Raw genomic sequence first — 16,669 nt, forward strand, 5'->3', positions numbered from 1 at the left:
ACTTGGGGGACCTGACATATAATTACGCTCACCGTTTTTATGGTTTAATTGCAGAATTTAAATAATTAATTATCAACACTTCTCATCTGCCAGAAAGCCAATCGCTGGAAATGTTCCATATATGTCCATGTACAGGTTTGATTAAGGAATTAGATTTTCATATTGTTGAGCTGTAGGGGTAATAAAAGGTTAAAAAAAAATGCAATGCTCACCTGTTTTGGCACCATAGCTGTCTGCTGTCCAATATTCAGGGCTTCTTCTTTCAACAGTTGCAAGCCAGTGTCTTAACTCGAAAACAAAGCTTCCAGTTACAACCAGGAATCGAAGATCACGGCGTGTCGTAACGTCATAAGCCCTGCTCTAGAGTGAAGACACCGGTGTGTGACTGTGGAAAGTAAAGGCTCCGAAGACAGGGCAGTGGGCACTTGAGGCAACATGGGTGCTCGGACAGATGAAAAGTGAGGTATTCATCTTTTGCTTTTTACATATTACGCTTATACTCTGGGATCTGGAGAGACCTCGAAGCCTAATAAGCATCTTTCATTTCAAGGAGAATAACTTAGCTGGCAATCAAATTTCTGGGTGCAATCCACACCTAATAGCAAATTCAAATGTTGCCAGATCTGCTCATCTCTACTTATTTTAATTAATCCCAACTGTTGTTCATGTGAGTCTGGATCACAAGTAAAGGTATCGTACCAAGTCAATAAGTTATCGCTTAGATTTAGTAAAAACTCCAACTCATCAATGGGGGTACAACTGATGGGACCTCAAGCAATACATAGAATGAGGCTGAGAACACCTCTATCTAAATGGATCAGAGGTCAAGGATATGCACCTCTGCTCAGTTTCTTCTCCAAGGACTGCTGGTTACAGCCAAGTAAGCACTCTGGTATCGGCTACCGACGACTCCCATAGAAAATTAATGGAGCATCCTTGACCTCCAATAAACTCAGAAGGGGCTATTCATATCCCTGTTCTCTGTACTGATTGGGGTCCCAGTGGTCGGACTCTGTGCAATTAAAAAGTGCTTTGCTGTAAGGAAGTGGACGAGAAGAAGAGTACAGTTGAAGTTGATGTCTAGCTAAATAGTTGCAAGCAAACACTGCCATCTGCAAGTGAAAAGTAAAGAAAGAATTACAGCTGTATGAACCTAACAGTGGGAATCTATGTTCCCAGAGGAGGAGAGTTAAGAAGACACTTGTGTTGCAGTTACTAATTATAAAAGACCTGGCAGGGCAGAGAAGAGGCAGTTGGCGCCAGAACTGGTTTTGTGGCTGATAGTTGGGCCTACAGCCATCATCGACACAGAAGTGTCCGAGAGTGGTCAAATGCCGGAGAAGGACTGAGCTGTGAGGGAGATCCGTGCCCCGAGCTAGTAGAAGTCTGTGACCAGCACCAGTAGAAGATGGGAAATACTGGTGACCCCAGCTACGGCCAGTGTAATGATCATTAATTCATCCTAACTAGAATTTTGTAAACCAATCTTGATGTTGATGTCCATTGTTGCAAGTTGCTCCATATTCGTTAACAGGCATACATTTGGCGTGTCTTTCAGCTGCAATGCGTCAGACACAGAAATGTACTTTTGTGCTGTAAATTACAACAAATCTGTTGGTCTGTGCTAGGCCGTGCCCCTCCTGCTAAGCTCTACAAAATTTTTCAAAAAGTTAGTGCCACTGACCTAAAGATGCCAAAGGTCACAAAGTTTTTATGCAACTAGGAGTTGTGCAAAAATATTACAATTTTTGCAAAAGTTTAATACCAGTTTTCTGGCACAAACTGTTCATTGAATCTCACCATGAGCTTTTTTTTTTAGTTTTTTTTATAGGAGTATTTCATTTCTGATCCTTTTATAGTTAGGAGTTCAAAAACTTGCATAAAAAAACCTGAAATAACCGAATAACCACATTTTTACATTTAGAATCTCAAAACGTCCATCAAAATAAACAACATAAACGACGACACAGGAATCCTACTCACCACTCCTGGGTTATACGGGTCTTAAGTTCTGGCAAAAGGAACTGACAATGAAAGCAGTAGATGGAAGAAATATTAGAAAATATTCCCGTGGTCACTTCTGGTGGGATTCCAGCCTCGGCTAATTTTGTGCAAAATACCTGGAATGAGACAATGTTGCATCAATATATTTCTGGATGACTGATAGAGAAGCGATGACAAAGTAAATCCATTGGTCGTTTTTTTTTTTATAATAAAAACATCACAGTGAGTTATTTTGTTTTATTTCTGTATTAGCTGGATGGATGAACTTTATCTACGACCGTCAACTTTAACTTTCCTTTATGATGTTTTGGCCATAATAATGACCTTTGTCAAACTGAAGTAGAAAATAACAAAAACATTGGCCATTTGCGGGTGAAGTGTTGCTTTTTTTTGCCCAATATGAATTTTGATTAGTGAAGAGTACTAATGAGGAATAACCATGGTGCCTTTGATACTTCTGTCTGGATATGTCGGCGACCTGGTGGAGAGTTGCACCAAGGAAGGACAGGGTTGAAGGAGCAGTGCATGGAAACTTTCCAATAAAACTGCTTGCGAATAACTTAGACCAAAAAACAATGATTCGTGTCTTGATTTTTCGGCCTGTTCCTGGGGATATTTTGGTTGTGGATTCAGAAAATTGCGCTGGATAAACCACACTAGTTCTAGTTGAGTTTCTAAAATTTAATTAATAGTGATGAGCAAAACATGCTTTGATAAAGTGATATGCGAGCATGCTCGTGTGCTAACCGAGTGTCTTTGGCATGCTCAAAAAATATATTAGAATCCCGCGGCTGCATGTCTTGTGGCTGTTCGATAGTCGCAACATATGCAGAGATTTCCTGTTTGTTACGCATATGTGTTGCCTCTTCTTCTTTAAGTGGGAATGTATGGTATGCATTTAAATTACCCAAAATTTGTTTCACAACTATTCGTCTACTTCTTTTCCAATAATACAACCTGGCATAAAAATGTAAAGCTTAATTGACAAAATTTGTATTCTGGTGCACCACCACATTATGGGTGTCAGGTCCGAGCATTCCTACATGAACAGTTTCCTGGAAGGTGGATTGGTCGTCATGGGCCAGTTGAATGGCCACCAAGGTCTCCCGATCTGACCCCCTTAGACTTTTAGCTTTGGGGTCATTTGAAGGCAATTATCTATCTGAAACAATGGATACTGGAAGCCTGTGCTAGCATTTCTTCTGCGGTGTTGCTATCAGGGTGTCAAGAGTGGGAGAAGAGGGTTGCATTGACAATCCAACACAATGGGCAGCACTTTGAACACATTTTATAAGTGGTCATAAACTTGTAAATAACTCATGAAAGAATAAAGTTACGTTAAAACCAAGCACACCATTGTTTTTCTTGTGAAATTCTCAATAAGTTTGATTTGTCACATGACCCTCTTCCTATTGAAAAAAAATAAAGTTGGATCCAAAATGGCCGACTTCAAAATGGCCACCATGGTCACCACCCATCTTGAAAAGTTCTCCCCCTCCCATATACTAATGTGCCACAAACAGGAAGTTGATATCACCAACCATTCCCATTTTATTTAGGTGGATCCATATAAATGGCCCACCCTGTACATTAAACTATCCCGATTTTTTATGGGCGAGCAGTGTGAAGAGTTGTATATGGCATTTCTGTATCTCAAAAATTAGAGCGGATTGGGAAAACATTTGCAATTTTTTTTATTTAACAGGTCAAAAATACCCAGAAACAGGTCTAAAGTTTGAGGCATCAAAATGTCTATTTTTTGTGCTGAAAAAACAGCATTTTATAGTAAAAGTAAAAGGAATGAAATCTGGAAAACCTTGTTCACACGGAACATTTTTTTATTGCATTTTTTACCCCATTGAGATAAAAATGCTTAGCACAAAAAAAAAAAAAATTAAAAAAAAATAAAAAGTGCATAAAAATGTACGTCATTTATTCTGTGGTTTTCTGGTCATATTGCATTTTTCATGCAAAGGAAATGCAACCAAATTGTTAGTTGTGAATATATCCTAAATGAGAACGTTTTTCTGTAAACGTAAAACACAAACTTGTTTCTGATAATATATGAAAAAGTAACAAAAAAAAAAAAAAAATCACAGTGCGTTTTACCTGATCAAGTAGATGTAGTCTCTTGACATAAGCTTCCTCCGTGTGGAGTAGCTCACTGGCAATGTTAAATAGCTTCTGTGGCTCGCTGCACTAGAAGATAAATTGAAAAGATAAATTGTAAAGGAAATCAATAAAACTTCACTAAGCATAATATTTTTCCAGTTTTGTTGTAACCAAGCCCGAGGACTAAAGACTTATTAAACGTACAAGGAATTGATTATGCAGTATTTTAATACTTTAATTAATTAAAATTTAATTACTATTATAAAAGTACAAGAAGTACTCAGCATAAAAATGTAATACTTGTCTCAACATTCACCAAAATTTGTAAAACGGAGGCAAAATTGGACGTAGTCTCAAATTAGTATGTCAACTATAAAGCCAGAAAATTGAGACAGATATTGGGACAAATCAACACATCCTCATCGCAAGAGAGGATTTGTTTTTCTGTCTGTGAAACATAAAAAAATGCAGCAAATTCATAAACAGGGGTGCAACATTTAATGTTTCCTGACATTTTATTCACCTGCAGAGGGAAAGCGGACAGCTGATCGCAAATGTTTATAGCCTGGGAAGGGGTGGGAGAGGAACCCATGGAGCTTCCCAGGCTATTAATGTCAGCTTACAGCTATATACTTAGCCTTTACTGGTTATTAAAATGGGAGACCGCCCCCCAAAAATGACATAGGGTCCCCCTATATTTAAAAACCAGCAAAGGCTAAGCAGACAGCTGTGGGCTGATATTAATAGCCTAGGAAGGGGCCATAGATATTGGCCCCCTCCCAGACTAAAAACATCAGCTCTCAGCCAACCCAGAAATGGTGTATCCATAAGATGTGCCAAATCTGGCACTTAGCCTCTCTCTTCCCACTTGCACTGGTGAGGTGGCAAGTGAGGTGATAGTTGGGGGGTTGAGGTTATCTTTGTATGGTTAGGTGACATCAAACCCAGAGCTTAGTAATGGAGTGGTGTCTATCAGATGCCCCCATTACTAACCCAATAGTGTTATTGTATTAAAAAAAATCCACACATGCTCGTGGTGCCGTCAGAAAGGTCCTGCAAGTTCAAAGCCAATGAACCCAGTTTAACTCACTGACACCAGCACCATTATGACTTAACATGAGTTGAGTTGAACGGAGTTCATTGGCTTTGAACTCACAGGACCTTTCTGATGGCACCGTGAGCATGTGAACTTTCTCACGCTCGCGGTGACGTCAGTAAGATGAAAGGAGTTCACCGTGAGGCACTGAGCTGAGTGAGCTGGCACATTCTAGTGGATGAACCTTTTCTGGGGCGTATGCTGACTGCTATTCTTAGGCTGGAGAGGGTCAATATCCATGGGTCTTCCCAGCCTGAGAATACCAGCCCCCAGCTGTCTGCTTTAGCATGATTGGTTGTAAAAAAAAAAATGGGGGGGACCGCAAACTTTTTTTTTAAAACATTTATTTAAATAATAAATAAAAAACAGCCTGGGAACTCCTCTATTTTTGATAACCACCTAAGATAAAGCTGACAGCTGAGGGCTGCAGTCCGCAGCTGTCACATTTACCTGTGCTTGTTATCAAAAATAGGGGAGACGCCACTTTTTTTTATATTTTTTTTTCACAGTGCGCTGGCCAATCAGAGCCATGCCAATACTTGACATGGCTGCGATGGGGCTAGAAGTGCCCAAACAGTAAAAGCTTGTTGATTTGTTTTGCTGCAGTCTTTCTACAAGCTTTGTCCTGGCTACCAAACCCAAACAGTAACACGGACTTGTGGAAGAAGTCAGAGTTCGGGGTCCATACACGGACAATGGGTGTGCGATACAGACCAGGAACTTGACTGATCAGGTTTTGTCCATCTCTTGTTGGAAATAGAGTTGGCCGAATTTATTAAAGCGTAATTGAGTTCTACTCGAATTTTGCTGATCTTTTGTAATTTGTTTCCATGCAAATTAGGCAAGCTGGTTGCTGGCTGGCCGCCATTTTGCTGAACTGCAGAGGGCTGGCAAAAGGTTAAGAAAATAAATGCATCCTCACCCCACTGCCCATGTCCCAGCCAGCTCCGTTGCATACTCTTCCCAGTACAATCCTTGTTGCCTCCCTTTAACCACCTCTGATTGTTGAATCCCAGGGCCTTTTCACGTTAGGCCAGGATTTTGGTGATGGCCAAACCCAGAATAGCTCTGTGCTTGTGTGTCATAAGGTCACGGCAAAATTGTGCATCGTGACCTTATGATGGTCACTCTAAGCCTAGACTACCAGCAGTTACTAGGACCAGGATGTCCCTTTAACATCTTATGTGTATTATGTCATGATGTCTCTCCAGACCCCAGAGTATAATAATGACATGTAATTAGCGGCAAATAAATTCTCTACAAATCGAATTTCCCGGTAAAACTCTGCAGATCCACTAAAGTCAGGAGGAACGTACAAAAATTTAATTAACTTGCTGTGAAAAGCTTGTTGAAGGCTACTCTATGTCTGTGCCCCATAGTAGACATTTAAAAGCAAAGCCACAAGTTACTAAATTATGAGCCACTAATTATGTAATTAAGTAAATAAAGCTGAAATAAACCATTAAATATGAAAAAAACAATAAAAACCACAGAATAAAGCTCACCTAGATGTCCACAGGTGTATGGAACCACATAGAGGTTTGCCACAGAAAAACGAATAGCTTCAGCATTTTAGTCAACTTTGAGATTTAGCTTGCATATAAAATCCAAGCGATACAAAGTGTAGGGGAGTTTACCAGTAAGAAGAGGGACAGGCAGCGCAAGACATTTCGGTAAAAGTTGAAGTGAAGACATAAGGAAGTTCACAAAGAAAATTGCAAAGTGTGGTTTGTATTTTAGTCTAAGATTACTTTAAAGAGGAACTAAAAGACAAAAATAAGTTTCAATGGAAAAAGTTCAGTAACCAATGTTCAATGAAAAACTAGGTGAAATCAACTTGATATTAGGCTGGTTTCACACTTGCGTTTTTGTCTGCATGCGTTTTTTCAAAAAAACGCATGTGTGAAAAACGCATGTAAACGCGGTAAAACGCATGCGTTTTTTAGACGCATGCTTTTTTATAGAAAAACACAAGAAAACACAAGAAAACACAAGAAAACCCTAACCCTACCCCTAACCCTAACCCTAAACGTGACTGAAATACGTGGCACTGAAATACGTGCAACTGAAATACGTGGTACTTAAATACGTGGCACTCAAATACGTGGCACTTAAATACGTGGCATGTGGCACTTAAATACGTGGCACGTGGCACTTAAATACGTGGCACGTGGCACTTAAATACGTGGCACGTGGCACTTAAATACGTGGCACGTGGCACTTAAATACGTGCCACGTGGCACTTAAATACGTGCCACGTGGCACTTAAATACGTGCCACGTGGCACTTAAATACGTGGCACGTGGCACTTAAATACGTGGCACGTGGCACTTAAATACGTGGCACGTGGCACTTAAATACGTGGCACGTGGCACTTAAATACGTGGCACGTGGCACTTTAATACGTGGCACGTGGCACTTTAATACGTGGCACGTGGCACTTAAATACGTGGCACGTGGCATACGTGGCACTGAAATACGTGATACGTGGCACTTAAATACGTGGCAATATGACTGTCAGAAAATGTTCATTAAACGGTTAGGGGTGAGGTTAGGGGTAGAGTTAGGGTTAGGGTTTGGATCCCTTTATCACCTTGATGGTGGTGGGTGGCTTTTCAGTGTGTTTTCTGGGTTTTTTCTATAAAAACGCATGCGTTTTTAGCGCAAACAAACGCATGTGCTTAAAAACGCATGCGTTTACATAGACAGCAATGCATTTTTTTGCCGCAAAAAAACGCATGCGTTTTTTCGCGGCAAAAAAAAAAACGCGCAAGAAAATACTGCAGGTAGCATTTTTGAAAATGAACGCATGCAGACAAAAAACGTATGCGTTTGAAAACGCGACCAAACGCATGTGCAAAAAAACGCATGCGTTTTCAATGTTAAATATAGGGAAAAAACGCATGCGGACAAAAACGCAAGTGTGAAACCAGCCGTTGTAGGTTTCACACTTGCGTTTTTGTCTGCAGCGGTTTTTGCACAAAAACGCATGCGTTTTCCCCCCTATATTTAACATTGAAAACGCATGCGTTTTTTTGTTTGCGTTTGGTCGCGTTTTCAAACGCATGCGTTTTTTCTGCATGCGTTCATTTTCAAAAATGCAACCTGTAGTATTTTTTTGCGCGTTTTTTTTTTTGCCGCGAAAAAACGCATGCGTTTTTTCGCGGCAAAAAAATGCATTGCTGTCTATGTAAACGCATGCGTTTTTAAGCACATGCGTTTGTTTGCGTTAAAAACGCATGCGTTTTTATAGAAAAAACCCAGAAAACAGACTGAAAAGCCACCCACCACCATCAAGGTGATAAAAGGGATCCAAACCCTAACCCTAACTCTACCCCTAACCTCACCCCTAACCGTTTAATGAACATTTTCTGACAGTCATAGTGCCACGTATTTAAGTGCCACGTATTTAAGTGCCACGTACCACGTATTTCAGTGCCACGTATTTCAGTGCCACATACCACGTATTTCAGTGCCACGTATTTCAGTGCCACGTACCACGTATTTCAGTGCCACGTATTTCAGTGCCACGTACCACGTATTTCAGTGCCACGTATTTCAGTGCCACGTACCACGTATTTCAGTGCCACGTATTTCAGTGCCACGTACCACATATTTCAGTGCCACGTACTTCAGTGCCACGTATTTCAGTTACGTTTAGGGGTTAGGGGTAGGGTTAGGGTTACGGTGACCAGGACATTCTTCTAATAAAAAGCTACCCCTAACCCTAACCCTAGTTAATTCTACTATTAGTGGATTTTCTAGTTGATTTTTTCATGGGAAAAAAAAACGCATGCGTCTAAATAAAACGCAGCGTTTTGCCGCGATTACATGCGTTTTTTTCACACATGCGTTTTTTAAAAAACGCATGCAGATAAAAACGCAAGTGTGAAACCAGCCTAAGTAAAAAATTAAGTTTAACCCCTTCACCCCAAGCCTATTTTCACCTTCATGACCAGGCCAAATTTTACAATTCTGACCAGTGTCACTTTATGTGGGAATAACTCTGGAACTCTTCAATGGATCCCACTGATTCTGAGACTGCTTTTTCGAGACATACTGTATTTCATGATAGTGTAAAAAATTGTTCGATATTACATGCCTAAACAGTGGAAACCATGACAAGTGACCACATATTGGAAACTAGAACCCCCAAGGAACTTATCTAGATGTTCGTTGAGAACCTTCAACCCCCATGTGCTTCACAAATATTTAAAACGTTGAGCTGTGAAAATAAAAAAAATGAACAAAAATTCCCCCAAATTTTTTTTAGCCCCAAATTTGTTATTTTCACAAGGATGACAGGATAAAATGGACCACAAAAATTGTTGCTCAATTTCTCCTGAGTATGCAGATACCTCATATGTGGGGGAAAACTACTATTTGGATGCACGACAAGGCTTGGAAGGGAAGGAGCACAGGTTAAATTTTTGAAAGCAAAATTGGCTGGAATCCTTAGCGGACGCCATGTTGCTTTTGGAGAGCCCTTGATGTGCCTAAACAGTGAAAAACCACCATGTTGCACCATTTTGGAAACTAGACACGTCGAGGAATGTATCTAGATGTGTGTTGAGCACCTTGAACTCCAAGGTGTTTCACAGAAGTTTATAATGTAGAGCCATGAAAAAAAAAAGATCACATTTTCCCACAAAAATGCTCTTTTAGCCCCAAATTTTTAATTTTCACAAGGCTAACAGGAGAAATTGTACTATACAATTTGTTGTGCAATTTCTCCTGAGTACACAGATATGCAGTATGTGGAGAACAACTACTGTTTGGGTGTGCGGCAGGTCTCCGAAGGGAAAGAGCGCCATTTGACTTTTTGAACGGAAAATTTGCAGGAATCATTAGACGCTATATCACATGTGCCTAAACAGTCTAAACCCCCCAACAAGTGACCTCATTTTGGAAACTAGACACCTCAAGAAATGTATCTAGATGTGTGGTGAGCACCTTGAACTCCCAGGTGCTGTGAAAATACAGTATCTAAAAAAAAAAAAAAATCACATTTTTCTCACAAAAAATTTCCTTTAGCCCCAATTTCTTTATTTTCACAAGGGTAAAAGTAAAAATTACACTATACAATTTGTTGTGCAATCTCTCCCGAGTACACCGATACCCCATATGTGGTTAAAAACTACTTTTGAGGCACAGTGCAAAGCTCAGAAGGGAAGAAACGCCATATTGTAGATCAGATTTTGCTGGAATGGTTTGAGGGTGCCATGTCACATTGCAAAACCCCCGAGGTGCCAGAACAGCCAAACCCCCCAAAAGAGACGTCATTTTACAAACTATTAACAGAGGTAAATGGGACAAGGAAAGTCAGATCACCACATTCAGATGAACTTTGGTTAGACAGGGATCATCGCACGGAGCCATCCTAGTTTGGGATAGGTAGCAGCATACAAAAGAAAGAGTGTGGTTCTCCAGTGCAGACAAATCCAATTAAAAGTGGAAAAAAAAAACTTGTTTATTAAAGTAGTAAAAAATGAAAAAACGCACAGGTTACCATGAAAGTCCACAATGCATAACCAACGCATTTCAGCTTGAAGACTTCATCATGGTACATACTGCTACATACCATGATTAAGGCTTCTTGCTGAAACTGGTCGATCATGTAGTATGGACTTTCATGGTGACCAATGTGTTTTATTTTATTTTATTTTTTTTATTTATTTTTTTTCAGCAAAAAAAGGTGAGTATAATAAAAGTTATTTTTCTTCTCTTACAGGTCGGTTTGGGGGCTTATATATAGCATTATAGAATATCCATTCTGAAAGGTGGTGGCCTCATTTCATATTGGCCAAAACTGGTGACAGGTTCACTTTAACAACTACCTGCCTGTTTTTTTATATGCCTTAAAAACTACGGTAAGTAGTGGATAAACTCTTTAGATGACGGCAGCCAGTGGGCATCTCCCGAATTTGTAGTCTTGAAGCTCCCCTGGTAATACATGTGTATTTGCTGTGGCCTTTTCGTCCACCGTTGCAATTATGGCAAATCTGTCGTATCCTCTGTGAGGGTCATAGACACCACCGTCCCTTCATGTACACAACACTAAGGACCACTGATTAGCAAACTGCTGGCTCAAGCAAAAGAAAATCCATCTTCATTTTCCTCCCATTAGTGGAAGCGGTTACAGACTGTTAACATTTGCAAATGGTTTCATTTAAAGGAACGTAAATGTTAAGCCAATAAATGTAATTTCATTACAATTTTCATTACAAACGGCATAGTTTGCCTCAAAAATCAATTAGATATTTCTTCTTCTCGCTCAGCTGAGGATATTAAACTTTAAGGAAATGTCTGCCCACCTTGGTAATGTCTACTGGTAGCGGAAAAGTAGACCACCACCACCACCAGCCTGAACATTTATGCCAAAAATAGAAAAAAAAATAACTATGGAAAATAAACACATTTTATTAGAATTTTACCAACAGCTCCATGAAATTGTCCTAGACGGGTTTTTCTACCGAATTCCAAATTGAAGGAAAAAATTTTCTAACAGTAAATGATATAGGACAAAGGCTGGATTTATCATAGACAAGAACCTATGGGTAACCTTGGAAAGGGGGCATCAGGTAAAAAGAAAATTTGCCTAAATCATACAAATGTGAGAACTTTGTTTCCATGCATAATTGATCTGCGAGAAGAATTACAACAGGACACATGGTAAAAGGGGAGTCTAAAAAAAACTCAACTCCTTTAAAATGTGGTCTAAATGATGGGTGCAGCGTGAGATGCAAGATAACCTGTACTCGGAGGCTACCAAGAGGTGAACTTGGTAATATATCATGGTGACCAAACGCTTGGGATGTTCAGTTAGAATTTTTTTGCTTGCAAAAAAAGAAACCCACAAGAGATACCTTTGGTACATGGTCACTAGACTGAGAAGGTTGGGCTCATCTTATAAAGGTAACTAATATGTATGGGGTGGTTGTCCCAATTCTCCCACGATGATGTTTAGGTGTCTAGAGAAGAAGGATCAAACATTTGGTGGTTCGCTTGTGTCCTCCAGTGGCAAGTCTGTCTAGTGGCCTCCTACCCTCTATGGAAAGAGTAGCCTGGCTCAGTTGAGCTAAGAATGTATACGGGGAAATTAGTTGGAATAGTTTTTGGAAGCAGCCATCAAAAAGTATCATGAAAGAGGCCAACACTTACACTAGTAGCTTCCACTTTTGGAAAACTAATTTCAATAAAGAGGGTCCAACACCTAAGTGTAAGTGCACACAGTTCATTTGAGAAGTATTTTGAAGCAGGTCCAATCTAAAAAAAAATGTTTTAAAAAAGGCCAGAAAATTTTCTAAAATATAAAAATAATGCTTGTAAAACTATCTATTCATTTCTATTGTAAATTTCTGTTCACATTCATTATTTTAAGAGGTTTCCTTCTTCAGGTGCTCATGGTGAGAAATATGAAAGTGCATGTCACTTCTTTGAAGCTGCTCCTGGTTGAATCAGTTCCAAATAGTCACTGCCTAATCTAAGGGTGCGTGAGCATGATGTCTTTTTCAGGCCGTTTCCACCTGGCACCTGCTGAAAAAAATTAACTTGGTGCACAGCAATGTAAAACTGACTTGTTTGTGCACATGTTCAGTCTTTAGCTTCCATACTTATTTGAACAGCTTTAGGTGTTGGGAACCATGAAAGAAGTAGCATGTTCGTTTACTAGAGTGGAAATTATAAAGAAAACATGCGGGCGGCGGAGCTGCAACAAAAAACTATGGCAGAGCTGCGTCAGGTTTAGAAAAACTCAGAGGCTCTGCTGCTGGAAAAAAGGGCATTGTGTGATCATGTCCTAAAGGCTGAAAGAAATGCTTCAGGAAAAAAAACACTCTTCCAAAACACTTCAAAAACTCTTAGGCCACGTTCACACGTTCAGTATTTGTTCAGTATTTTCCCATCAGTATTTGTAAACCAAAATCAGGAGAGGAACAATCAGAGGAAAAGTATAATAGAAACATATGCACCACTTCTGCATTTATCACCCACTCCTGGTTCCGGCTTACAAATACTGATGGAAAATACTGAACAAATACTGAACGAGAGAACGTGGCCTTAGCCTGTGTTTCTAGTGTTAGTTTTTGGTGGGTTTTCGATGCTGAGTATTTTCTCTACATCAAAAATACAGCATCTAACAATTCCAGCAACGTGGATGGGATTTATAGAAATCTCATTCCCACTGTGCTTTTATTTTATTTAACATAAAACTACCCCCTGCGACGCGCGTTTCAAATCAGTAACATATCAATTTCTCTTATGGGTACATTGACTTTTATGTGATGATAATACCCACAAAATTCCCAAAAAATTCGGAAAATCCACACATACAAAGAAAAAAAAAAAACATTCATTTTTAGTGCATCAATAAAAGTTTTGTCAAAAGCCAAATACCAGGAAATTTAAAAAAATAAAGCCGCTTAATATAAAGCACGATACACCAACAAGAGAGAAAGACTGCAGAGTCAAATTAGTGAAAAATATAAAAACAAACAAAACAATAAAAAGGACAATAAAAAAACGCTGGTGCGTAAATGCTACAGAAAGTCTGCAACATCAAAAGCTCACCAAATACTCATCGTGGGAACATAGCCTTAAGATAATAGAAATCTCATCTACTAGAAAACTCATTGTTTTCTAAAATCCTCCATGTGCACATAGCCTAAAAGGACACTATAGAATTAATACAGATTCTCAATTGGAAGAAAGGTTCTACATCTTGTCACTGTTGGATCCAGTGTAATCAGGACCTATATACGATAAACCAATTTGTTCTCTGTGGTCACAGATGTATTCTCTTTCTCTCATACCATCAAACATCCATTTGCAGTAATTAGACCATTAATTACTTAGGTAATTGAAGCAATCGACACGTTCCATAAGATCAGTCAATTCATTGATTTCATGCATCCTTTGTACTCAGACTAATCAGATTAACTAATTTAAATAATCTGTCAATTAAGTATGTTACCTTCATTTGTGGCTATATTCACGCATTTTGATTTTTGGTGTGATTTTTTTTTTACAATGTTTGCTAAAAACTCACAGCAAAAATGAAACACGTGAATACATTCTAATAAGATACAATAAAAAGCATCTAAAAAAAAAATTATCGAAAAACTTTTTCGCCCCGACGTTTGAGGATAGTACTTCTCTCTCCTCTTGCTACAAGCAATTTACCCATGATAAATTATCATTGTTACAGTAATCTGGCACCAGCGGAATGGATTGGCCAACAGACAGCGGTAACGTAGTCAGTATCGGCACTCGGCAGGAGCATGAATAGTCGTGGTGTAAGAGCAGCGATTTTAGCAAATCTGCATTGTAGTCAATAGGAGGGAAGTTCCTCTGATATACATTCTATAATACAGTCTATAATTCAAAAACTTGTTACATGAAGTGTTGAAATTTTTTCTGTACCCTTCATCCTTTCATGGTGTGTAGCTTTCAAACAATTTGGAGAAAAGTTTGAGATAAGTATTGGACTGAGCTTACGCAGTGCCAAGGTTTTCAGGAACTAAAACATTTATGGCCCATCCTTAGGATAGACAGTCAATGTTATGTTGGCAGGGGTACAGCCCCTGGGATCATCGGCAATCATCAGAACAATGGGAGCCACGCCACTTTATTGATTAGCACAGACTCATCCAAAAAAGCCGCTGGACCTGGATCAATAACGAAAACAGTATGGATGGAGGATTAAAGTTTACATAGCTACATAGATTTAAAAAAAAACAAAAAAACCTAGGTTCATAAAATTCAACCTTTCTCCTCCAGAAATATTAAAAAAACTATTTAAATGAGAAAGGAAGAAAATTTGGGGGCAGTCACCACTTGGCATTAAAATAATTACCTTCCATGAAATAAAGATTGTAAAGACAAATGTGGTTGGCAGCAGTTTCGCCTGAAATCAAGCTTCCTCTGAGCCTAAGACTTCCTGCTGTCAGCCACACTTGTCTACACAATGTCTGTTTCCTGGAAAGTAAAATAAAGTTGTTGGTTTTTTTTACGCCAAATGGTGACTGCCCCAATTTTCTTCCTTTCTTATTTTCAAGCGGTCTTTTTTCCTGGTAAGGACCATCAGAGGAATTCGGCTGCAATTACGGTAAGGACAATGTTGTATATGGTTACCACCTGGTTATGAAAGATATGAATGGTGAGCAGTGCCAGATCCTTGTTTTCTACAAATTTTTGAAACTCTATAAACTTATTAAATCAGAATAATATTTTATGCTGAAAAAGCCATCTAGTAGTCCTAGCCAAACCAAGAACGAACAGAGCAAATTACAATCTTGGACGAGTCCAATGAATCCTAGACATTAATGTTCAAGAAGGATTATGGAGACATCATTAGGTAGACGTGCCGGGCTCTACAAGGACTGTCAATTCCACGGAGACTTATAAATGGTTCATAAAACCAGATATTTTATTAGCTCTGCTTCCTGCGTGGAATCAATATATTCATCGTAAAATAAAACAGACACTGCACTGTAATGTGTTCATTTCATGAAGATACATGAACCCTATTAACATTTTACTGATTGAACTCAATAAAATTATCTACTGTCCCTCCATAACTCCAGTACTACTGCAGTAGGGTTGAGTTTGTATCTCAATTCCTTCACATATGAAGAAAAATCCTCGCACGTAAGCGTCGCTGAGTTAATGTTCAATAAAAATAATGGGATTTGATGTTATTTTCAAGAATAAAACATATAGCTCTTACCTTGTTGGCATCATTATTCTCGGGTTTTGTCAGTTCTGTGCTTTCATGTTCTTCACTGCTTCCTTCATCCATGTCACTGTCTTCATCCTGAGTCGAGTCCCTCTTTTGGTCAACAGATGTCCTAGTACCCATTCCAATATTTGCCACAGGTAACATGAGCTTTCTTGGTTCAATAGTTTCATCGTTGGAAAACACTTCTCCAACCACACAACACGAGGGGCTATCAATACCACTGTCTCGGTTGGGTATTTTACCATTGTCGTTTTGATCTACCGTGAGGTCCTCATTGTCATTTTCTCGGTTTGATTCCCCGATTGTATGTACAGATGAAGTTTCACCACAGCTATTGATGTCATTGATACCCAAGTCCTTAAACTTGATGTTATCAGAATTTGACATTTCTGAGCTGTGAGACATCGAAGGATCGTTGTCATCCGGCCCAGTCTGTTCGTCAGCAGATAATCCACTCTCAATAGCTGAATCGTTCCTTGATGAGCGAGGGTGTTTGGAAGCTCCTGATCCACGTTCCATTTTCAGATAAGAATTTAGATGGTTGTGCTTGACAGGTTTTATAGGTTGTCTAAAAAATTGTAAACCAGTTATGTTGGTTTGTTCAATCTATAGTCAATCCACATAAAACAGGTGTAAAGGAAATTATAACATCAGCATCAGTAAAATAACATTAGATTAAGTCTGACATTCACACGATTGACACTAGACAAGGGGTCATA

The 16,669-nt window shown here is 39.2% G+C and overlaps 1 protein-coding gene across 2 annotated transcripts in view; it reads right to left on the minus strand.

The window, feature by feature from the left end:
- The window catches only part of FGD3 (FYVE, RhoGEF and PH domain containing 3), a 256,971-nt gene that overhangs the window by 96,092 nt on the left and 144,210 nt on the right, over nt 1–16,669 (minus strand). For both annotated transcript variants that reach the window (XM_077278182.1, XM_077278183.1), the window contains exons 4-6: nt 15,939–16,518; nt 4,114–4,203; nt 1,984–2,120 (exon numbers count right to left, since the gene is read on the minus strand). In XM_077278182.1, coding sequence (XP_077134297.1) covers nt 1,984–2,120; nt 4,114–4,203; nt 15,939–16,518 — 807 coding nt within the window. The remainder of the gene's footprint in view (nt 1–1,983; nt 2,121–4,113; nt 4,204–15,938; nt 16,519–16,669) is intronic.

The sequence above is a fragment of the Ranitomeya variabilis genome, chromosome 8 (genome assembly GCF_051348905.1).
Source record: "Ranitomeya variabilis isolate aRanVar5 chromosome 8, aRanVar5.hap1, whole genome shotgun sequence".
NCBI lineage: Eukaryota > Metazoa > Chordata > Amphibia > Anura > Dendrobatidae > Ranitomeya > Ranitomeya variabilis.